The 25,195-nt window shown below is 43.4% G+C and overlaps 1 protein-coding gene across 11 annotated transcripts in view; it reads right to left on the reverse strand.

The window, feature by feature from the left end:
- Window positions 1-25,195, reverse strand: part of Lpar1 (lysophosphatidic acid receptor 1) — a 121,453-nt gene that overhangs the window by 57,586 nt on the left and 38,672 nt on the right. For 9 of the 11 annotated variants that reach the window (XM_087660134.1, XM_087660132.1, XM_087660137.1 and 6 more), the window contains 1 exon segment: window positions 8,788-8,945. In XM_087660134.1, the coding sequence (XP_087516260.1) occupies window positions 8,788-8,832 (45 nt within the window). In that variant the 5' untranslated portion in view covers window positions 8,833-8,945. 11 annotated transcript variants of the gene reach the window in all.

The following is a 25,195-nucleotide window of genomic DNA, read 5'->3' on the forward strand; positions in this document are numbered from 1 at the left end:
GTACCCCCATCCTTCTACCAGCCAGATCTCGTGGCTCTGCTTGAAAGCGTATCTCAGGTTGAATGTATCTTTGAAACTTGCTTCATGGCCAACCTAGGCTTCAGAAATGAGTCTGCACCACAGCCCTATCTCATGCCAAGGAGCACACAGAAGAAACACACCTTTCCCTTCTCCACAGACTTCAGCCTGCCTACTACTGTGATTTATGACCTGAGGAAGTTTAACCTCAGGGCAGTGCTTAAGTGACACTTTGAGACTGCAGTGTGGCAGGGTCATCACCCAGCAAAGGCAGGCTGATTCCCTTAATGACAGTCCTGTTGCAGCAACTTTCAGAGCTCAAAAGGCAGCAACTCCTGGACCCTATGATTATGGTTAAAAATAGGACATTGTGCCACTTTGACATATATGCTGACTCTGCAACAAAAGTCCAAGGATCCGGAGAACCTAAGAGTGTAAAATTGTCACACACCACGGTGGGTGGGAAAGAGAAAGCCACATGCCCTTTACAGATAAAGAGGCAGCCTCATTAACCATTACAGACTGAACCAATTAAAAGGGCATATTAGAAAAATAAATAATCGAATGCCATGGGTATCTTTGGTGGCTCACCCTAGGCTCCCACCAGCATCCATGCAGATTTTATCCTAGGAAAGAAAAATTGAAAATGTACCCTCAGATTACAAAATAAGATATCCTCTCAAACTCTGAGTTTATAAACACAGAAGGGAGCATAAATGAATTTAAAGAGCACTATAAGAAGAAATGCAACTTCTAATCGAAACACGGATCAAGATGGAATAAGTCAGAGGTCTCAGTGTTTACCTCCCCATGCACTTAGTCCTGGCAGCCCATGGGAGTTTTCCATAAAGTGTTTATCTAACTTGGCTTTCCTCTGATGGGCCTTCTGGCAGCAGACAAATGCACATCACATACACAAACCATATGCGGTAACCACTTTCTCCCGGCAAAGAGCTCTCACAACCACCGTGGGGGAAATGGTGAGAGCCAACGTCTGCCTGGTATCTATTAAAGATGCCACAAAGCACTTAGCTTCCCATTCATACTCTCAAGCATGGTGCACGTTGTTTTAATTCTACACAATAAAGAATGAAGCTGAGAGAAAAATGTGTACTGAGAGCTCTCTTAGCCATGGCATACAATACCTTAGACTTGCAGGATCTATATGGTCCTAAGCCCATGCACTCTGTCTCTTTCTCGGTGCCGTGTTTGTAAAGCCAGACCACACTGCACCCCCGTTGTGTGGCACAGGGAACACCACACCGCCATTAATGTTCATACTATAACAATATGTCATGCAGTGATTAATTGTTCATGCTTTAGCCTAGTAGAAACCATGCACGATGCTTTGGCAACCAGATTTTAAGTGCAATGTTGCCTTAACTTCCTTCCATGAGAGACTATGCCTCAATTTCTTAGTCTTCATTGGTGAAATCTGCACCTAATTTCCATCTTCTTCAGCGAGTGAGGAGGGAAAATGAAAGTGTCTTTTTAAACCGTAAGAGTTCATGGGATGGGTTAATACAGAAGAGCAAATGGATCTGGCCAGTGGTCTTCCAAGACAACAGGGCGCCAACTGTGAAGAGTTTTCAGAGAAGAAATTAGAGAAATCTACATATTCATTGAGCACAGTGTGATGTCAGCAATTGCTTTCAGTTCTTAAGTGTGATAATGGAATCACGGTTATGTGAACAAATTATTTCTGGCAGATGAACAGTGAGATATGAGGACTGTGGGAAGACGGAGCAAAGCCGGGGGTGGGGAGGCGTGGGGGTTAAAGCGCTTCATCCTCCGAGTGAAGCAAGTCAGAGAGAATGGGAGAAGCGCTGGTGACTGGTGAGTGGCCCTGGGTAAAGTTGTGGAAGGAGCTTGTGCTCATGCGTCGTCCTTTATGCAGGATTCTAAAACACCACACACACACACACACACACACACACACACACACACACACACACACACACACACACGGAGGAAAAGGAAGGAAGAGAGAGCTTTTCCAACCTCAGTCGCATTCATCCAACTCAAAACGAATGCTTCTAAGATGTAGACCTTTAAAATGCAAAAGATTTTAAACAGATAGTTCAGACCAGCTCAGAAGTGAGAGAACAATCTAAGACTCTATAGGTGTGAAAACCAATACAAACCTATACCTTTAGAGCAAACCGCCGAAATCACTTAACAGGAACAAAATCTGTCAGTTCCACTACGATGGACACAGATGTCACTTGAGGGGCAGAAGGGAGCAGCGTCCTCAACGTTGCAGGCAAAGGTCACTTCCTCACTGGAATCCCAGGGGTGGCAGCCAAGCAACCTGTAAGTTCTCAAATACCTACTTGGGCCTCTTATCACCAATGTTGGCGTTGGGAGGAGCCAAAAGACATACTCTGGTACTGAGCTACTGATCCCCCCCTTTAAGACTGAAACTAAAAACTTAGATCTAAATTCCACTCTCCGGAACCTCATCAACCATCATGAAATAAATGTTTGGCAGACTGCTAGGAACAGAAAACAGAAACTACCCCAGCCTACACCACCCTACCTCTCATCCCACCCCACCCCACCCCTCAATATCCACAGGGCAGAAATACATTACCAAACTCCTCGGTTCCTGTCTACAAATACATCCTCAGATTCCCTTGACAGTGGCTTTTTATCAACACTGGACTAGTATAGTTGAGGTGACTTCCTGTGGCTATCAGTCCCAACCATCCTGGGACTCGCCTTAGCTATGTCAGGACTGGGTGCTGGCCCAGCATAAGAAAACAACCCTGCATCTTAGCAGTGGCAAAGCCGAGAACACAAACTTATCGGACTTCAAAGCACAAGGCCCATCCCAGGCTGACTAAACAGAGATCCCAGCAGGAGCAACAATGAGTGCTTTCTTCCCCATTGTTATTTGAAACAATCACTATTTGCTCATATTAATTAGTTTATGTCTGGTGTTCGGCAGCCTTCGCTAGAAAATGGTCTTTGTTACCAGAAGAATGGAAAAACAAACAAACAAACAAAAACCCCACAGCCTTTTCTTTTTCTTCCAATTGTTGCCTTTGCCTTGGAAAGGGATGTTCAGGCCTTTCCCCCCTTAAATGTGAGTTTATCTTCATGGGGTTCCTGGCTGGATAATGTCAGGGTAAGGTGATTGCACCAGGAGAGCTGCTCATTATGTGCTAGCTAAAAAGATGCTACCTTTACATAATTGGAGCCTTCTCTCCACCAGGAGACAATGGCTACTTGGAGAGGAGACAGAAGTACAGGCTGAGATGCACAGGCAAGCCCACCTTAAAGGAAATTCTGAGTGTGCAATGCTGAAAGGAAGGCTTGGCCTATAATCAGGAGGTTCCTTATGACCTAGAGCTAGGATCCTACAGTCAGGGGACCCAAAGGTCTGCGTCTCTCCTAAGAGCCAACTTGTTCTGTGCTCTAATTATTGAAGCTTGCAACCGACTCCTCCCAAATGCCTCAGTCCTCAAATATCAGCAACTGTTACTGTTGCCAGCACAGGGTGACACTGATTGACATTGTTACTGTTGCCAGCACAGGGTGAGAATGAGACTCACAGAGTGTGATTGGCATTGCTATAGAATTTGCCCCAGAGCATTGTCAAGTCCAGGTTCAAACATAGGTCCAGGAGTCCAAAGCTTGGGTAACAACCATTAAACCAAACAGGGGGTGTGTGTGTGTGTGTGTGTGTGTGTGTGTGTGTGTGTGTGTGTGTGTGTGTGTTAAACTATAGATTGAATCTGGAGCCTTCCATATGCTAAGCAAGCATTCATCCACTGCAGGCTTTGCTAAGATCATTTTTTTTTTTTACATTCTAACCATGGCTTTTAAGGCCCTGCAAAATCCCTGAGTTTATAACCCACCCATTCAAATACTCAGAGATTGTCGATTTCTCCAGTGCAAATATTATACCATGACTGAATCTGACAAGCTCACTAAATGCTGGGTTTTGTTTTGTTTTAAAGAGACTTATCTTTCTTTCACACACACACACACACACACACACACACACACACACACACGAATGCAGGTACCCTCAGAGACCAAAAGAGAGCTTCGGGTCCTCTAAAGGTGGAGTTATAGACCTGTCAACCTCCCAATGTGGGTGATGAGATTCAAACACAGGCCCTTTGCAAAAGTAATACACACTCTTCACCACTGAGCTATTGACCTATGCCCTCACAGAATTCTTCACAATCCAAAATCAGACCAAGTGGTCTGGTAGAGGAGCCCCTGGGGGGCAGTCCCAGGACCTACCACACTGTGCTCACTCTGAACTAACCCTGATGCTGGGCTATTCTCTCCGTGACCCATCAGGCATTTGAGCACGCTCTTTCTGCTCCCTGTCAAAGCAGCTCATATCCATGTATGCCAGGGCTCCTGGTCTGGTGGTCTTCCTGCGAAAAGCCCACATGCTATTCCCAGAACAGCAATACTTCCTGTGTCCTGGTAATTTTAAGTTGTCACTTCCTTAGCTGCCTATAGGCCACAACCTTACTCATCTTATTTATTCTCGCATGTAGAGGCCTGTCCTACTGCTGGGCAGTAACAATAATACATGCCAACCTGCGTGGACGATACGCACCGGCCATTGTCCTGAGCTGAGTGTGTAGTCGCACGTGACACTTTTCAAGCAATGCCAGAGGCTGGCTTCTCCGCTGTGCTGCTTATTTCGCAAGCACTACATGGAGGCACGGAGAGAGCGAACACATTCCCTCTGGCTCAGCACGGGGTGTCAGAGCCAGGACCTGAACCCAAGCAGCGTGACTCCAGGGCCCACGCACATGCTTCCGAAAGGCTGCGTTTTGTGACATTTTTATTTACTTTTCAATAATGATCCTCAAGGAGAAATTTTTAATTAAATTTAAATTTTCCCTAATGAAAGAAGTCAAATGCTATGAAATATGATTCTTTAGGGTAGGGTTAAGCTTTGGTGGGACTTAACCATCTCCCCGGATCCAATTTGGGCCCTCTGGGGGGCAATATAATTCTATTGAAAATGTATGTGCTGGCTTTTTCCCTCTGCTGGTCTGTTTATGAGCCATATGTTTGTCCTTAAAAAACACATGGTCTTGTTTTATAGTTTTAATGATCTCTTCCTGTGAGGATTGCTCTATGTCTTGCTTTCTCTTCCCTTTATAAGGTGTCTTACAACAACACACGCATGTTGCTATGCCCATGTTTTAACTGCTATGGGGCATTTAAATCATATCCAGGTACCCAGCTTTATTAATAACCAACCACTACCAAATAATGAGGAAGTTTTGAACTTCTTCCTGTGACTATCTTTTTTTCACACTCTTCCTTGGTCTCATGTGTTTAGACAGCAGTGTGACTGCAAAGGTTTCTGACTTTAATTAACATGGCCACAGAAAGTTTTCAAGAGCATCTCTTTCCCTAGGAGTTAGGTTTAAATAGGATCCCTTTCTACTTTGGGTAGTGTTGGCCATTTTGATGGAACGAGTCACTTATAAGCATTTGTATTACTCCCAGACCCATAGCAGTTTACATAACAGGGAAGATGGTAGGTAAGTCGATGTTGGAAATGCTAACAAAGATGGAGCCTTAAATGCCCGGTCAGGGAAGCCTGTGCTCAGGCCTAACTCACTATGCACGTGCACACACACACATAAACACACACACACATATACACACACACAGACACACACACACATATATACACACACACAGACACACACACACATATATACACACACACAGACACACACACACACACACACACAAAGGCAGAGGCTAAGAATAGTCATTATCAGGAACAGCTACCATGGACTTGGATCTGGTGACGTAAAGTAACACAAACTCAATCTCTTGACCCATTCTCTAGGTCCCCAATGTACTGAAGGCAATGAAACCAAACACCTGAGTAAGTCAAACGTTGCAACAGTGAGGAACCATCCAACAGGAGAGAGATGCCATGGAGAAGATACTAGGCATCCTGTAGCAAAAGGTTCCCCTAATTGATTAAAATAATAAATACAAAATGCCAACCACTGGGTGAGAAGGAGGTGGGTCTTTGGGGTTCGAGAGAGGAAGAGAAGACAGGAGGAGGGGACTTCGTTTTGAAAGGGAGCAAGGCTGACAAGATGTAGCTGGAGGCTGTTAGTTAGGGTGGCGGGATCCAGCAGGATCCACCACCAGAAGCTTTCTAACAGAATGGTTGGTAAATTTAGGATGCTAGATTCCACACCCAGCGACTGTGTTATCTGTTGATTAAGATTGCCTGGTGTTTTCCCTCTCATGGTGATTCTACTGAGCTCCAGGGAAAGGTAATCGTGGCAGAGCGTGGGTTTGCGAGAGGGCACCCCAGCTACCTTGGGATTTGGGATTTGGGACTGCTCAATGGGTTTGGCAGCATCCAGGGAAGGAGAGAGCTACCTCAGAGATCTGGGGAGGCCTTGGCAAGGGAAAATATGCATGTGGACTCGGGCTATGTGCCGGACTGGGAACAGACCAAGACCGCCGGCTGGTGCTTAGCGGGCAATAGCGTGGATCGATTTTTAATATTACACGCAACAGGAATCCAACGTCCCAGAAAACACTGATAGATCTAAAGAACATCAAGGGCTTTATCCACGGTGGCAAACCACCAAGTGAATCAATCTCGACCTCCCTAGTGCTGCCGCCCTCTAGTGCGGTTCCTCATGTTGTGGTGACCCACAACCATAAAATTACGATCGCCGCTACCTAATAACTGTAAATTTGCTACTGCTATGAATTGTAATATAGATATCTGACATGCAGGATATCTGACACGTAACCCCTGTGAAAGGGTCATTCAACCCCAGAACCGGTTGTGACCCATGGCTGAGAACTGCTGATCTATAGGGAATGAGGAATGACCCTTTCTTCTTTCTCCCTCTCTTTCTTGACTTCTTCTTAAACAAAAACACCAACAAAACCCCCGGATGTTCTTATTTGAAATATGCACAAAATATGAGAACCTTCTAAGTGAGACTGAAGAAAAGGAATGAGGCAGCATGCAGGTCCATCAAGATTTAAACCTCAATCTTTGTGATTGGTCCTCAGTGAACCCTTAGATTACACACTGTGTGTGTGTGTGTGTGTGTGTGTGTGTGTGTGTGTGTGTGTGTGTGTGTCTGTGTGTGTGTGTGTGTCTGTGTGTGTGTGTGTGTGTGTGTGTGTGTGTCTGTGTGTCTGTGTGTGTCTGTGTGTGTGTGTGTGTGTGTGTGTGTGTCTGTATGCACATGCGCACGCATGTGCTCAACGTGGAACTCAAAGGAGTGTGAGGTAAGAGGAGGCATTCTAAAGAGAGGGGAAGGGGAACAGTACAGAGAAATGGGGGAAGAAAGACAAAAGATTGCAGGTTCCATCATATACAGAATCTAGATTTTAAAATATGTCCACGTGGTGGTCTGGTATGTCCCCCATAGGCTCAAGTATTTGGACACTTGGTCCCAGTTTGGTGGCACTGTTTGGGACATTCGGGAGGTGTACTTTGCTGGAGGAAGTATGTCGCTGGACGTGGGCCAAGAGAGTTTAAAGACTCAAGCTTCTTCTCTGCTTCCTGCTTGTGTCTCAAGATGTGAGCCTTCGGCTTGCTGCTCTAGCTGCTTTTCTGTGGTGGCAATGGACTCTTATGCATCTGGAACCAGAAGCTCAAATAAACATTCCTTAAGTTGCCCTGGCCATGATGTTTTAGCGCAGCAGTAATAAATACAGTTCCTAGATATTTAACATGGAAACGGAAGGGGGTGTGTGGATGGGGGACGGGTACCAGTACAAATGTTAGAGGCAGGGGAGAAGAAGGCACATCAGTGAAAATGCAAAGTACAATGCTATGCATATATGAAAATGTCATAATGAAACCCAGTATTTTGTGCACTAATTATAATCAACTTTAAAATGTCTCTTTCTCAAAGGCACCTATTTTTCTTAAACCTTTGCCTAAAAATGGTCATCATAAATGAGAAACCTCACTGGATACAGAAGAGTCGAGAGAAAGGGAAAGCAAGTGGGAAACCATATTCACTGGGTTTCTCTTGAGGGCTTTGCATCTATGCTACTGTTTCGTCCACTGGAACATTGTATAAAGGACAATAACATGAGTGGAGTTGAAGCTGGGATGGGGCAGGGAGAGCATCCGTCCAAGGCACAGGGAGATGAACCAAGACTGAATGGTTCCAAGTCTCTTTCCCTCCCATTGCACCACACTGCCTGCCAAGTCTGAGTTCATCATCAAAGCAACAGGTTGCACCACGATCTAAACAAAGAAGAAGTCCTTGCAGGATTACTGCTCCCCATGTACAGCCAAAGTACATGAATACTTTACAGGAATACTGCTCAGAAATTTCTAGAGCTCCATTTTCAATTTTCCAAGAATGGGCCAAGGCAAAATAATAATTACAGGAAAAGAACAATGAAGCCATGTTAGAGGGCCTATTGTAAGAGTAGACCAAACTGAGAAATACTACTTGTACCACCATCTTTCCCACAAATAGGAAGAGAATAAATGAGAGCAGCAGCAGAAGAGAAGACTGCTGACTTGTCTTGCTTTGGAGTTTGATGGCAATAGTGACAGTTGGGCATCCTCAGGGTGTTTAACCTGCCCCCCTGTGAGCAGAGGCCAGCTTATTCTTCCAGCTGCTTCCCGAACGACATGTTCTCCCCCCCCCCCCCAAAGCATGCCATCTAAGTACCCACCACATGAGGTGTTCACGATTCTCCAGAGGAAAGCATGCTTTCTTATACTCAGATTAATAAGAACATCGACTAGGTCAAAGCACTTACCTGGGGCTGTGAAATCACAGGGCTGGAAGTAGAGGCAGCTGCCATGACAGTGCTGTAGTTTGGAGCGATGAAGAGGCCCCAGCACTGCAGTGGTGGCACAAGAAGCAACTCGTGAGTCGGCTGGTCAGATCTCAGTCATGCTAGGAGGAACTGAAAGCCTACAAAAATACAAGGAAGCCCAGAATGAGTAGAGAAAATTTTCATGGGCAAGGAAAGTGTCATCATCTAGATGAGGCAAAAGTCACTCGGAAGAACCGAATATCAGCTATATGAACACAGGGGCCTACTGAGGCAGGTCTGTCATCAAAAATCATGGCTCCAGGTTGGGGATTTAGCTCAGTGGTAGAGCGCTTGCGTAGCAAGCGCAAGGCCCTGGGTTCAGTCCCCAGCTCCAAAAAAAAAAAAAAAAAAAAATCATGGCTCCCTTACCATCTGCTCACACAATGTTTTAGGGAGCAGCTAGATGTTCTGGGGGTGCAACTGGATGTTCTGGGGAGCAGCTGGATGTTCTAGGGAGGCAACATCAAGCTGGAGACATAGAGAGATTGCACCAAGAGAAGCCACCTTGCTGCTTCTTAATAATTTCCCAATATAATATTATAATATTTTAATATATAATATAGTTATTACTATAGCTTCTTAAAATATTTAGAGCTGATCATCTATATACAAAGAATGAAGAGAAGAACCCACCAAGTGGTTGGAGACGACCACAGCTCAGTCTTATTCCTCCTTTACCCTTTTGTGAAAACAACCCCAAGGGTTAGGGAACGAATTCTAGAGAATTGTATATTTTCGTTAAGACATAAGAAAGGCATGGAATCCCATATTTACATTTCTTCAAAGAACTTGGAGAACATTTTAAAGATTTAGGGTCAAGCACTTCACCATCACATGAGTACATGGCAGAAAGGATCAGGCACTCGGGGAGGTGGAGTGCATCATAAATTGGAAGCCCTTACCAACAGCTACAGGAGAGGCATTTCCAAACTCCTTTGAAACTCTCAAGGAAAGGGTGCTAAGCAACCATGAAGTAAACCCGTGCTTCTCTCATGCATTTGTGCACTAAGGTCCCAGCAGTGAACTAGGACCTTGGTTCTGTCTGAAGATTGGACGGGATAGTGGCTCAAAGCTTTAATGCCAATACTCAAGAGGCAGAGGCTAGAAAGAACTTGTTAATTCAAGGCCATCCTGGTCTACAAAGTGCGTACCAGATCAGCCAGAGCTACACAGTGAGGCCCTGTCTCAAAAATATGGGGGTGGGGTGGGGCGTTTGCCATGATCACACAAGCATTGCAATTTAGTCCGTGAGGAAAAACTTTCCCCTGAAGAAGTTATGCACATTCCTTTCTTCTAAACATCTGTTTTCATCCCAACTAGCAAATCTCTCAAAAGAGATTTATTAAGGAAAGTGTGCATGGTGGTTCACAACTCTAATCTCAACACTTAGGAGACAGAAGCAGGAAAATCAAAAGTTCCAGGCTAGGTTTACTATACAATGAGGCCCTGCATTGAAAAAAGGAAGGAGAGAAGAGAAAGAGAGATGAGGAAGAGGAAGAAAGGAGGGGGGAATGGGAGAAGGGAAGGAAGGAAGAACTGATAGAGGAGGGAATGAGAGAAGAGAGAAGGAAGGAAGGAGGACAGACAGGTTTACTAAGCCCCTAGGGGAAACAAGGAGCATACAGGATTTCACCAGTCCCTACTGCAAACATACTTTGTAATTTCATCGGTGTGCAAAGAGATGCCTGAGTATTGTTTGGCTCTTGGAGAATGAAAGCTCCCTTAATAATAAAAGTCATAAACCAAGGGACAAATGGTCTGAGCCTTGTACAGTGGGAGCATCGAACACAGACGGTTAACCCCAGACCTTCTATCTCATCCCACAGTGTGCTGTGCTAGCTAATGGCTCCAGGCTGTGGAGCCTCTGTAAGAAATGCCCTGGTCATGGAGCAACCCCTATAGCCTGCAGGTTTTCATTTCTATTCTTGCATAAGTATCATGTCTTCACACCGTAGTTTGAAGCACATCAGGTTTTACTTGTTTTAAGCCATGGGTAATTGCTTGATGAACAAACACACAGCAAGCAACCTTTGCAAACTATCTTGGCCAGACATCAACATGGGATTCCACAGCTATTGAGCCAATGCTGATACCCTCCAGAGTCTTACTTTAAAGAGGAAGAAAAAGACAATACAATTTAAATGAAAGGCCCAACAGAAGGGGGGAATGCTTTCTTTTCTTCATAACAGCTTCTAGGGTATGGATTCAACCACAGGAAAATTATAGACTCCAACAGTGCATTGTTTTATACTAACCCATGACCTTATGTCCATCCCTACTTTCAGTTCCCTGTTTCCCTCATGCACTTATAACTCATTTCAACTTTCTATATTCACACATTAATATAAAAGGAACATGGCAACAACAAAAAGTCAGCAAGTGGGATTCTATTCTAAAAGACTCATACTGCACAATCGATTCCACTACTATTATCTCAAGGTAACTTCAGATGCCACAGTATAAAGACTGTCCAGAGGGAAACACAGCATCTAGTGTGTAGCAAGAAAATATACCCCTTCTGGTGGTTTGAATATGCTTGACACGGAGAGTGACATAATTAGGAGGTGTGGCCTTTCTGGAGTAGGTGTGGCCTTGTTGGAGAAAGTGTGTGACCATGGAAGTAGGCTTTGAGACTCTCCTCCTAGCTGCCTGGAAGTCAGTTGACTGCTGTTCACCTTCAGAACAAGATGTAGAGCTCTCAACTCCTCCAGCACCATGCCTCCATGCATGCTGCCATTTTCTTGCCTTGATAATGGACCGAACCTGTGAACCTGTAAGCCAGCCCCAGTGAAATGTTGTCCTTTATAAGAGTTGCCTTGATCATGGTGTCTCTTCACAGCAATAAAACCCTAAGTAAGAATCCTTCAAAATCAAGCTGCCATATGTCACCAATACTAAAAAGAACGAAGAGAGAGGGTCCTGGAGTTAAGGAAAGCTGTCTGCACACAAAACTCAGCAGCAGCTATTCCACACAGTCTTGGGCAGATGCTGTTAGCTCATGTCACAAGAGAGACTTCCGAGACTTCAGAAGGTTACATGCATGACCCAGTCGCAGCCACAAAGCTAGGAGAGTTCTAAAACTTGAACCAGGACCAGCCTGATGCCTGAGCCCAGACTCTTTCTACAGCCCAAAACTCCAACTGAAGGACAGTCTTGGAGGACTGGGCAGATAGCTCATTTAGTAAAGTGTTTGCCTTGCAAGCACAAGGACATGAGTTTGAGACCCAGTACCCACTCAAACCCCTAGGAGAGGTAGCCCATATCTGTAGGCCCAGCACTGAGCTGTCACAAGACAGGAGGGTCTCTGGAGTTCACAAAGAGTCTAACCTAATCCATGACCTCCAAATCAATGAGAGACCCTCTCTCAAAGGGGGAGACAACATTCCTGAAGATGACATCCAAGATTATCCTCTGGATCCACACACCTATGTGCCTGTATATATACATACATGTATATATATGCACATGTGTATATGGGGGAGGAAGCGCTGTGGAAGAGGAGACAGGAGTATTCCTGGTGTTCACTCTTCAGACAGTCTAGCTAAATGGTTGAGCTCCCTGTCTGAAGAAATAAAGTCCTAAGTCATTGAGAAAGACACCTGGTAGTAACCTCAGGCTACTACATGCATGCATGTATATGTGACACACACATGCACACATATATACATCTCTATACCACACACACAGTCATTTAAAAGGATTATAGATATAAACAGTAAAGAATGACATGAAAACTACTTCTGATATAAGAAAGCAACGTGGAAACTATGTCTAGACTCTCATCTGAAGACCGGTAAAAATATGCACAAATTAAAATAGAGTAGCAAGAACCACAAAGAATCAAATAGTTTTTAAATTCTCTAATGAGAAATATACACAGGCTGATTCCTTGTGACAGTCTACCAGGATGATGATAGGAGAATATGTTAGGAAATCAGCCCTAGAAACCACAGAACGGACTCCAACTTAAACCTCCAAAGATATTTGCTGGAAAGAATGGACATAGACGGCGCACACGGAGCCAAGGCCAAACTCTCTTCATAAGAAGCTGCAAGTTCCCAGCACATGTATAGAAATACTCAATGAGAACCCAGCCGACCTGGAAGTCGGCTCAGCAGGAGGAGGGAGAACTGGGGTGCATTTCAAATGCTTTCAGAAGAGCCTCTGCCTCCAGAAGTCAACAAAGAAAGTAAATCAGGCTGTGTTCATTCCTAACTTGCATTGGCTATGAAGAATTCACCAGAAATCTGTGAGAAAAGAATGCCACAAGTTAGCCACAGACGGGAACAGCAGTGCCAAACGACAAAGGCTCCACTAATTAGTGAGTGCCACAACCAAGTACCTAAAAGAAAGACTCCAGTTGGAAGCAGACTTTCATCTGACTGCTTGAACTGAAGCTGGCTCCTTCCCCAGGCCTCACAGGAAGATAAACCTCTAATTGGCAAATTAACCTACTACAAGCCTAACCTTTTTCCTTATTCTGGATGCTGGTCAAGTCATGACTCACATGAGTCTCTTGAAAAAACACAGGGTAGATCCCCAGCAAAGAGGGGCCGAGAGGGAGAAAAGGAGAAATATTGAGTAGACACTGGCTTCTGTCTCCAAGGATAAGCAACAGAAAAATGTCTAAGTGAAGCAGGCCAGTGAAGTGAAGACATACTGTGAGAGTTTAAAATAAGGGGATTCCAGATCGCGAGCCATTATTTACTTAAACAATAAGTATGGTTATTAGAAAAAGAAACTTCTAGTTCCTGTTTGTGAGATGGCTGAGGGCACTGCAGCAGCACTCTGAGCACAGGGCATAGCACTGAGACGGAAAGTCAAGGTCAGGAAAGAGTTTGACCTCACGGACAAAGAAAGGTAGGTCTGAACTGTCAACCTAAGCACAGGCAGTCACGGAAATAAGAGAAAACAGAAAATAAGTACTGAGGGGAAGACAAACCAGATCTCTGGGAGAGGGAAACCCACATTTAAAGGATACACAACACAGGATAGGCCTACGAAAGCCCCAGGAGAATTCCAAACTCAGGAAGCAGAGACAGCAGGATCAGAAGTTCAAGGTCATCCAATGGCAAGTTTTGTGTTAGCCTGGGTTACATGAGATTCTGTTTCTTTTTTTCTTTTTAAGATCAATGAAAAAAGATATCATCAATGCTGAAACCAAGAAAATAAAAAATTATTCCCCAAATTTTAGAAAACTGCTTCACAGATACACACTTGAGGTGAAATAAGGGGGAAAATCAGACTTTATGTCTTTATGTTTGTAACCTGACGGCCTGGCAGAAACCCAGGAGAAAATTTCTGGACCCAAGACCTGGAGCATCGAGGAGATGAGACGTGTGTTCCTCTTAGTGTCTGTCCCCATGAGTCCTTCCTCCAGAAAAAGATGGCATCTGCCACCAGACTTACCTCCCCCAAAGCATGAGGAAAAAAAAAGATTTGTCCTTTGGAAACTCTAATCATAAGGAAAAGACTTAACAATAGTAAGTTCCAGAAAGAGACACTGTGCTCACCGAAACAAAAACAGGATGTTTAAAAAGCAATAATTCCAAATTTAAAAAACACAGAATGTGAACTTAAGAAAGCTGGCCAAAATTTAAAAATAAAAAGGGAGAACAGAGCAAAGGAATAATAAGATAAAGCAGAAACCCCAAGAGATAAATCAGAAGAAAGGAGCAAAGGGAAAGGAGTCAAGGCCAGAGGGCTGCAAGGTCAAGGGCAGCCTGTGCAATTTGCAGAGACGCTGTCTCAAAATAAAAAGTGAAAAGTGGGATGGGGTGTAGACCAGTGTCAGTGCTTAGCTAGCATACCCATGGCCCTAGGTTCAAAAAGGAAAAGGGGGAGGGGGACGTTGACTCAAAAGTCCCTAAAATGGAAGGTCATGTATCTGTAGACTGAAAGGGTTCATAAGAGCCTGCTCACCTCAATGAATGATAGGATTATACTATCTGGAGATTTAAAATGTGCTGTAAGGTCTAGAAAAGCTTCAGCTTATTGGTAGAGGACAAGTATGTGTTGAGCATGTGGGCAGCAGGGGGACTTAAACCAGCACTGCAAAATCTAACACCGAGACAGCCGTGACGGCAATCTGAACGTTAATCAAAACTCCTGAAAGACCTCAGAAAAGGGGAACTCAGAAACCAACAGGGGGGAACCCAAGTGCCTTCAAACTATTGAATAGTAGTACCCCGAGATGCAAGCAGACAGTGGGACTAGAAGAGGGACGTGATCCCTCTGGAAGATGTGCTTCTAGAGACAGGAATAAAAAGAGGTGGAGAAGAGGACTGTAGGTATCAACACAGGGGGACCTAAAGGAAGTTAACTGTGAAGAGCATCCCAGTATGACACACATGAGGGCGAAGAAGGTAGATCAGCTGTCCATTTGGATATACAGAGAGTAGGTTTATAACATTAAGAGAACCTGGTGTTAAATGCAGAGTTAATACATAGAAAACTAAGCCAGCATTAAAAAGAGATGATGACCTTAAAACAGACCCAATTTTTTGTGTCAGAATCAAAAGACCCACACATTTTTCACATGGCATAAGGATGAATGATAGTAAGGCAGGCCCCATTACATTAGCCATGAAGGATTAAAGTCACAGCTAAGCCATAGAGCACTTATCTAGCATGAGCCAGACCCCAGATTTGGAGCCCCAAGTCAATCCCCAGCAAGATAACAGACAGGTGTGAATACTAACCCAATCAAAACAAAGAATTAACATCAGAGGAGCAACAAGGAGTTGGTGTACTAAGATGTCTTCCATAGGGGAAATTGGAAGAAGGACTCAGTCTCCTCATCAAGCTTCATGGAGCTAACACTTTAAAAAAAAATCTATAACTGATCAAATTTTTTACAAAAATGAATTGCAAGATCAAAAATCAAAAAGTTCAGAACCACATCATAAAAGGTAAAGTACCAATGCAGAAATTCAAGGTGCTACCGTGGGAAGGCCAGGGATAGGATTGCCACAGTGTTTGTGGTAATAGACTAGGTCACGTTGGTTAGAAAGTATGGTTCAGCGCATAGCAAATATTCAAGTAAGGATAACCAGCACACTTGAGGGAAAACGAACAGCACAGAGGCGATTTAACAAGGACGTCGCTTTCTTAGTTCAAGAATAAATAATGTGATAAAGGATGGGTGGAGGACTTAAATAAACTTCCTTAAGGGGTGTGTGAAGGTGGACAAAAAGAGCCAAAGTGAAACTTCACAGCACTGACTCCCAGGAAGACACAAAGCAAAACTCTGGTGGTCATGGTCAGGAGGATGTGAAAGACTGCATCTCTGGCACAAACGTAAAATGCAACAGTCAACATGAAAGCCAACGGAACAGCCTCAGAAAACTCAAACTTTGAACCAGAAATCCCACTTTTGAACACATTTCCAAATTATTAAGATGGGATCTTTCAGAGCTAATCAATCACCCATGTTCACATAGCATAGATACAGTGGCCTGGAGATGGAAGAAACCCAGTGTCCAGTGATAGATACGCACATATGATGATAGATACGCACATATAAACAAACTGTGGTAGACACCCACAATGGGATATTATTACACCTTAAAGATGAACAAACCAGGCACCAGGCAAGGTGCACCTTAGTCACATTTTGCTAAGGAAAATAGGTCACATGTTAGTGTTGCCAGGCACTGAGAAGGAAGAATGGGTGAAAGGGGATGTTTAATGAGCATAGAATTGCAGAGTCATCAATAAAGGAAGGTTTATGGAGACCAGTTGCACACTATGGTTTGAACATGACCTTTAAAAGTTTGTATGCTGAGGCTGGGGAGGTTGCTCTGTAGTTAAGAGCACATGATGTTCCTGCAGAGAACCCAGGTGTTATTCCAAGCACCTACACCCACATATAAGATCAAGCCGTCCATAGATACAGTTCAGAGTACCTAATGCCTTCTTCTAACCTTATTGGGCACCAGGAACACATGTGGTGCATGGACCACACCCAAGGAAAACACTCATACAAATAAAACAAAATAAATACATCTAATTTTTTTTAAGTTTCTGCATTGGAGATTTGATTCCCACAATCACTATTTACATCAATTGTTCTTGGAAGTGGAGCTAGATGATGAGGTCATGAGTGTGGGGCTTGCTCCAAACGATGACACTGAACCTTTAAAGAAGGGGAACAGGAACTCCAGCTCTTGGGAGGCTGAAACAGAAAGATCACAAGTCTGAAGCTGAGAGAAAGATGGGGGAGGGCAGGAGGAAGGGAGGGAGAAGAAAAGGAAAATGAAAGAAAAGAAGAAAGGACCAAAAAATAGAGGAAGAAGATGCCTAGGCTAGGTTCTAAACTGAAGAAACAGATAAAAACTGCATTGATAAACTCATTATCTTGATGTCAAAACTAGGTGCACAAGCATAAAGTTGCAATTCCAGACATTCCTGGTAGGAAGCAATGCCATCCCGAAACTCATGAACATAAGACATAATAATGAGGGTTGGGGATTTAGCTCAGTGGTAGAGCGCTTGCCTAGCAAACGCAAGGCCCTGGGTTCGGTCCCCAGCTCCGGGGGAAAAAAAAAAAAAAAAGACATAATAATGAAATGACCCCAAATCGGTGTCATTACAATAGTGAAGGAGGTGCTGTAAAATAAATACCGTCTCAGAATCAAGCTGGCGCGTTTTGTTATGCTTAGATAACTGGAGAATCTATGGCTTGGGAACACTGTCAGGAATGAGCTGTAACTATGAACTTCTGAGTTAAAGGAAATGAAATCAAGTAAGTGTGGTCAGAACGAAAGAGCTCAAAAAGAGAAAGATGGGACCTGTACCTCTGGAAGGAATGAAAGGAAAGAAGGCAGAGGATCTTGGAAAGTAGGAAAACTAAATTCTCTCTTTGGGGAAGAGTCAGACCTAACACAACCTTGTATCGTCCCATAGCGCAAAGCCACAAAGTCCAAACATTCATCTCAGTTAGTGTCTGGATATGGACCAGAACAGTTCAGGGACGGAAGGAATCGGGACCTCTGCTTTTAGGAAAAGGATACTGTGGTGCTTTTCCACTGTAGACTGTCAAGAAAGAAGCCACTAAGCTAAGGTGGGGTGGTTTCAGTTCAAAGTTTACAGACACAAGAATCTCAATATGCATATGCCAGAAAAGCTCAAATTCTAAGATCCAATGACAGCTGACGGACAGTCCTGGAAGATGTCTTCCCCCTAAGAACACTGTGTCCTTCTAACACCAGAACTAGTTGTTATGGTCTAATGTTCTTAATGGTCTAAATTGAGGAATATGGGTATCATAAACAAACCGGAGGAGGTGGAGGGAGGGGCCAAGAGGAAGAAAGAACGATTGAGGGAGGGGACAAGTCTGTGGTTGTGTCAGGAAGAGTGACTCAGCCCCACCAAAGTTTCTCAATGGTGGGGGTTCTGTTGACAGAGGCACCACCCATCACTGAAGATTCAAAGGAGCTGACTTCATTCATCTTTGGGAGAATATATCAACATCAATTATGAGTGTTAGAACAATAACCACACACAAACGTATTTTTAAACAAGTATACCTCAACATGAGAAAGTTATGTTTAAAAGATTACTTGTCTGATGGGTTTGTGGACAGTGTGGAACAGCCACTTAAAAATATACCTAACATGGATGAAACTGTTATTGCCCCTTCTTGAATCCATTATGGATAGGCAGGTGCATATAAGATAGATATCAGGATCTTAAACACTACACAGAATCTGAAGCTATGTGATTCTACAGTATCCTGTGGGGGGAATATTATTACATGCAAACATGTAGCGCCAAGAATGTTTAACGCAAAGCCATATGACAAAAAAATAGAAATGATTAGAACATTCAATAATATAGTATTATCAACTGCATACATTATCACAAAATGTGTTTACATACTATCCAGTTATATCTAATAAATGAAATTAGACTGTGTTTAAATATCTCTCCAACGTGGGAAAACACACAGAGAAATATATAATACTTATATAGGTTTTGTTTTCTGAGGAGGCATGAGTATTTAAATTTTCTGCTAAAAATAATGTATTCAAGCGAACTAGCGTGGGCCAGATAAAACAAGGAGGAGGAAGAGGAAGAAGAGGAGGAGGAAGAGGGGGAGGAAGAGGAAGAGAAGGAAGAAGAATTATGGTGAGAAGGAAAAGGAGGAGGAGAAGGAAGAGGAGAAAGAGGAGGAGGAAGAAAAATTATGATGAGGAGAAAGAGGAGGAGAAGGAGGAGGAGGAAGAGGAGGAGGAGGAGAAGGAGGAGGAGGAGGAGGAGGAGGAGGAGGAGGAGGAGAAGGAGGAGGAGGAGGAGGTGATTAAGCTATACAAGGACTGGACACGAGACACAAAGGCATCCCAAAGAAGTAGAAGAATGACAGTGGCCTGTACAATGGTTGCAACTCCATCCTGACTCAAGATTTCAGGTGAGCCAAGAGTGTGGCTCAGGTGTAGCATGCACCTGGTTCTATATCTACACCCTAGGCCCTAGGTTCAATATCTACACCTTTACAAGAACTCTCTTTAAAAGAGTCCAAGTTACAGTACAAAGAAAAGTCAATGTGAAACACAGGGAACTTACTAAGTTGAGAAGATAGATGTGACACTTCAAGGAACTCTAAAAAACTATGGTTCAAAGAACTGACTATGAGAAAAGAGAAAACAGAAAAAAAACAGCCTGAGAGATCCAAAGGCCTTTTCTTTGGATATAAACAAAACTGATCATAGGATGCATTCAAGAAAGGTGTGAGAGGCAGGGAGAGGAAGAGATTGAGAGAGAGAGAGAGAGAAAGAGAGAGAGAGAAAGAGAGAGAGAGAGAGAGACCACTTGAATAGAGGGAAGGAAACAGTGCTCACCCAGTCTCTCCTCCATCAGTAAAGCTGGAAAGCCATGTAACCACTGGTTATAATACACAGAGGCACCAAAATATCAGTATCCAACAAGGGAGAATACATAATCTGGTGTCTAATCAATATTTACCAGCCACAAAAAAAGAGGTAAAAATATGACCAAGATGATGGAAAAAATCACTTAATTAAACAAGAACCCAACTGGCACATGAACATTAGAACTGCTGAACATACTCAGTTATTACAGCCAAGGTCCACATATTCAAAAAGCTAACAAGACACAGGAAACATGTGTATGTATATGTATATAACACACACATATAAACATATCTATAAATATACTCATATATCATTGAATGGTACTAGCAGAAAACTTGACATTGAAGGAAAAATAACTAATGACACCATAAAACAAGAAAACAACCTAAAACACTGAGAGAAAAATATTTTAGGAACATTAATGAACTGCAAGCCAGTTTCAACTGGATACAAAGATGGTATGTAAATATCCCAGATTACTTTGCTAATAAGGAAGAGAGATAAAAATGGAACAATAAAAACTAAAATGTACACACATGTATAGACAACATATATAAGAAATCTCAAAATTCAGTAAGGAACAAACCTGTCTTTAAGAATCTGGGCCCGTCACCTATGGTACTATACAGACAAGAAACAAGAAGGTCAAATTAAGAATATTCAATTTAAAACCACAACAAACTACTACTAAGTATTTACTAAGATGGATAAAATTTACTTGCCATAGTAGGTATGGGCAAGGATATGAAATCCTGGAGCTCCCAGTGCTACAATGAAACAACGGGACCATTTCTTTTTAAGTTAAACATACTCTGACTATTCAACCCAGTCACCTCACCCCTAGTTACCTACTTGAAGAAAAAGAAAGTGTGTTTATACAAGAGACCCGAATGCACATGCAGGTGGTGGCACTATCTGTGATATCCAAACCCCAGAAAGAGCTCGGATGTCAATTCACACATGAATTGATAAATTGTTGTATGGCAATCCAATGACACAGTACTTGTGAGTAAAACCAAATGAGCTGCTGATATGCACAACAACATCTATCATTCTCACAATAGTTAAGCCAAACAAAAGACTCCAGATGAAACAGCGCACACTGTATATATTTCTATAAATGTATACAAATGAAAACCAATTAAGGATTGTAAGTGGCTGCCAGAGAATATAAGGGCAGCTAACATGGGGAAGCATTTCAAAAAGATAGGATAAAACCCAACCTGTAATGGATTGCAGCGATGGCTTCAACAGTATAAGACAAAGCAAATTCTATACTTTATGTCGAGATACATCCTTAATTATACCAAAAAGAAAAGATCTTTCTTAACATTTTAATGATATTTCATGGATTTTTTAAGAGAAAAAAATATTGAAACATTTTACCTAAAGTGGGAATCCCTGCCTGGAGAAAATAACACAAGTAATTTAAAATCATTTATTTGAAAGCAAGGGAAGCCAAATGCAGGGTGTCAGAAATGGGTAACAAGGACAGCTCTCTGAAAAGGCAGCCATGAGCACATGCCTGAGCCTGAAAGGCAAGGGTACAACCAAGAGAGAAGGAGCAAGAAATCTAGACTCTGACTTTCCACTATCAGTGGAACCAAGGATAGGTATATTAGGGGAGATAGGAGTGCTGGGGATAAAAAAAAAAAAAAAAAACCATAGTCATATGTACTAGGCAAATACACTGCCACTGAGCTATGTCCACAGCCCAAGAGTGAGTACTAATGTGTCCTCATAATGAGAATGCTAGGAGAAGTCAAATGTCAACAAAAGCAAGCACAATCAGCATGTGGATCTTGGAATACTATTCTCCTCTATTGAAAGAAGAATTGTCTGGTTCTAAGGAAATAAGTACACGATGTCCATGGATTGACCATCAAAGAAGCCACACATCTCTGGTCCAATGAATCTGACCATTGCTTATACAGACAGAAGATTTTGGCATCATCCAGGTGGTCCTGGGTTTGCAGTCAAGTAGAATGTAAGAGTTTGGTGTCATGGAGGCTTCCACCAAGACTTCAGAGGAAGGCCTGGGAGGGCAGATGTAGAGAGAATATCTTGTGTGTTGTATGGATGCATCACCTGCCAATTAAAAAGCCCGTGGCCTATTGATTGGGCAGGAAACTGAAGGAGGGACTCTGGGAGGAGAGAGAATTCTGGGATAGAGACAGGTGGGAGATCAGCGCAGGAAGACGTGAAGAGATGGATGCATAGTACCTGAGTACAGGTAAGCAGCCAGGTGGTAGAATGTAGGTTAAAACTAATGGGTTATCTTTAGTTATGATCTAGTCAGAGTAGAAATTAGCTATATGGCCAAGGTATTTGTAAATATATTTTAAGTCTGAATCTTATTTCTGGGAGCATGGGGCTGGGAGGCCTAACTTCTTCAGGCAAGGAATGTATAACGAAGTTGGAGTTACCATGTGCCATGCCCAAGTACTTCATATAAAAGAAATAAGTACAGCTAGGGCAGGTATACAGCACAAGGTTATGAACTGAACACTTAACTGCCAGGATGTAGCCATGGTGATCTGAGACAACATGAATGGGATGTGAAAAATAGAAGGCAATACAATGCCAACTGACTGATTTGATTAGTTGTTTCCTGACTCTATGAAAAGGTGTCCTCATTTATGAGAAATACATTCTAAAGTATTTCTGGCACAATCTTGAATAAATGTAACCAATTTACTCTTAATACACTGCTAAAATAAGAGGTTCTTCATACTCTGTGTTATACTTGCAAGTTTCCTACGGGCTTGAGAGAAAAGAAAAAAAAATCAGAAGTAGAGAAAAAAGACCATGGAGAGTTCTTTATTACAGAAACATCTGTGATAAAAATGTTTGTAAATGCAAGTATTCATATTTGGCCATATCAACCATAAGAACAGACAAAGCCAAAGAATAAACTTAATTTTACAATTTTCAAACCGGGCAGGAGTTCCTGTTAAAATATACATTACCGTGCCAGACACACGTGGGCCTGGTCTTAGAGAAGACAAGAAGAGACAAATTGCAAGGCTTAAGAGCATGTTGCTAAAACTCGAGTACGACGCCTGGAAAAAGAGAAGTCCAGACTCGGAGGAAAGTACAGGCAGCCCCAGACCACCACCCTTGGCTCTGCTTTTAGAAGCCGCAGAAATATTTAGTGTTATATACATTTATGTCTGATACACAACAGCAAGGAGATCACCCAGCAACTTCCGTTTCCAGGATCTAGAAGAACTATGGGAAGGTGCCGCGTTCTTTGAAGACAGCAGATCATGATATTTCTTCTGCCTACCAGAGGAGTAATCTCTTCCAGATGCTGCTCAGCCCACAATGTGCTATTCGAAAACACAAAAGCTCTGTTTATTTTCAAAGTTCTAGAGCCAAACGAGAAGCCTCGCTTCCCAGGATAACCTCTTAACAAAATGGGGAGGAAAGCTAGCTCTAAAGAAAATCAGTAAGCAACCCAAAGCTCACGCACACATCATGCCAAAAGTTTAATAGTGGAAAAAAAAAAGAAAAAAGAAAAGAATACAAACCTAGTATCTACTTCAACATTGGAAAATGATGAGGGACTTCATTTCCTTCCCTGTTCCCAGGATGCACCACTCCACCTCAGCGAACTCCCTTTATAAGTACAGAGGAGAAACTAATAAAATGGAGCATTGTACTGGAGCGCCGATGAGTCCTGGCTGAGCATAACGTATATATGCCCATTTCCTGAGGATTTCACACCCATGATTTTACCAACTTGAAGGATCAGTAAGGACAGTCAGGCTGTACATGTATGAGTTCACATGTGAGCAAATGTGTGTGGGGGGGCTGGGGATTTAGCTCAGTGGTAGAGCGCTTGCCTAGGAAGCGCAAGGCCCTGGGTTCGGTCCCCAGCTCCGAAAAAAAGAACCAAAAAAAAAAAAAAAGTGTGTGTGAAGGTGGGGTGGGGGGTGGGGGGGTGGGGTGGTGGGTGGTGACCACATCAGCCATTGTTTCCCAGACAATGGCCATTGGTTTGTTGAGACGGTGTCTCTCCTTGACTTGGATATGCCAACCACACTAAGCTGGCTGGCCAGTAAACCTCAGGAACCTACTGTCTCCACTTCCACAAGCGCTTGCCACCACGCCTGGCTTCCTCCCGTGTGCTGTGTCTCAAACTCAAGTCCCTATTCTTGCTAGACAAGTGTTTCACAGCTCAGCTATCTTTTCCCTCTGATATCAGTTATTCATAGAGCAATTCCAACATGGCCGCTCCGCTGAAGAAACAAGGGAATGAATACAAAGAACATTGAGTGTCTCTGACCTTTTCGCAGTGGTTTTAGTAACTAAGAGAACAAATGCAGAAAGTGGGGCCTAATCGAGTCGTAAGGAGAGCATCCTAGTTCCTACTACCCTATCAGCCATAGTCCAGTCGCATCTAGCAGTGATACCTTTGAAGATAACTATTAGAGCTATTTATCAAGAAAGCCTCAGAGAATGCGGAGGGAGAAGTGCCTCCCCTTTTTTATCTAAATAGACTGGGAAGAGATTAGTAAAACCCCAAGTGTCACCCAGCAAGCCTCCACTCATGGCACCATCTACAAACCAAATGGAGACCTAAAATCTGAAAGGCTTTAAACTGTCTCATCATTATCCAGAAAGAAACCATCCTACATGGCCAGAAGCTCCAGAAAGCCACGGCAAACACACTGTAAATGTGACACTGACCCTACTAACTGGCATGCAGAGGGAGCTGGTGGCCACCTCAAAGAAGAGCTACTGTACTGTGTTGGTAGAAAGCAGTCTGCTCTAGGTGGTGGAGATGGGTGCTAAGGGGCAGGAACAGTGGAGGGGTTGCTAGCTGGCATTACAGATCAGTGGGTGACCATGAGTGACAGTACTAGCCCGACAGTGCAAGGCCCTGGGCTCAATCCCTAGTTGTGTGGGGTAAAGGGTGTTCCTGAGCTGATAAGCAATCGTCTGAGATAAAACGCGGAGGAGAAACAACCTGAAGGCCCTTTCTCCCTGACCAATACTTTCCTGAGGCTGGAAAGGAAGCAGTGTGTCACGGGACCAGGGTGAGCGAGTGTGCCTGCTGCTTGAACCCAGTGATAAGAGATTAAAAAAAAAAAAAGCCCAAGCCGCCAGGAAGCTCTAAAAGCCTTGTAGTCCAGTTTGTCTGTTCCGTAGGTACGGGTGTAGTGTATTCAGTCTTCTGGGGATGGGGACTTCAAAAAAAAAAAAAGGCCAGCTCTTCAAAAAGCCACTCTTTGGGTTGGTGTCGGTGTCTAGGGAGGTGACCCGCATGACAAGCAAAGACTGTGCTCCTGCTGGGGCCTAATGATTTCACGATGGAGCCTGCCCTCAAATCCATGATACATGAACTCCTCTCCGCTGGAGTTCGTAGCACCACACTGGTTTCTTTTGGCCCCGAGCCTGCACTGCAGCTGTTTGTACTTATGTGAGGTATGGTTTATTTTGAAACAAAATGAACCAGATTTTCCCCC

The sequence above is a fragment of the Rattus norvegicus genome, chromosome 5 (assembly GCF_021556685.1).
Source record: "Rattus norvegicus strain SHRSP/BbbUtx chromosome 5, alternate assembly SHRSP_T2T, whole genome shotgun sequence".
Classification (NCBI taxonomy): domain Eukaryota; kingdom Metazoa; phylum Chordata; class Mammalia; order Rodentia; family Muridae; genus Rattus; species Rattus norvegicus.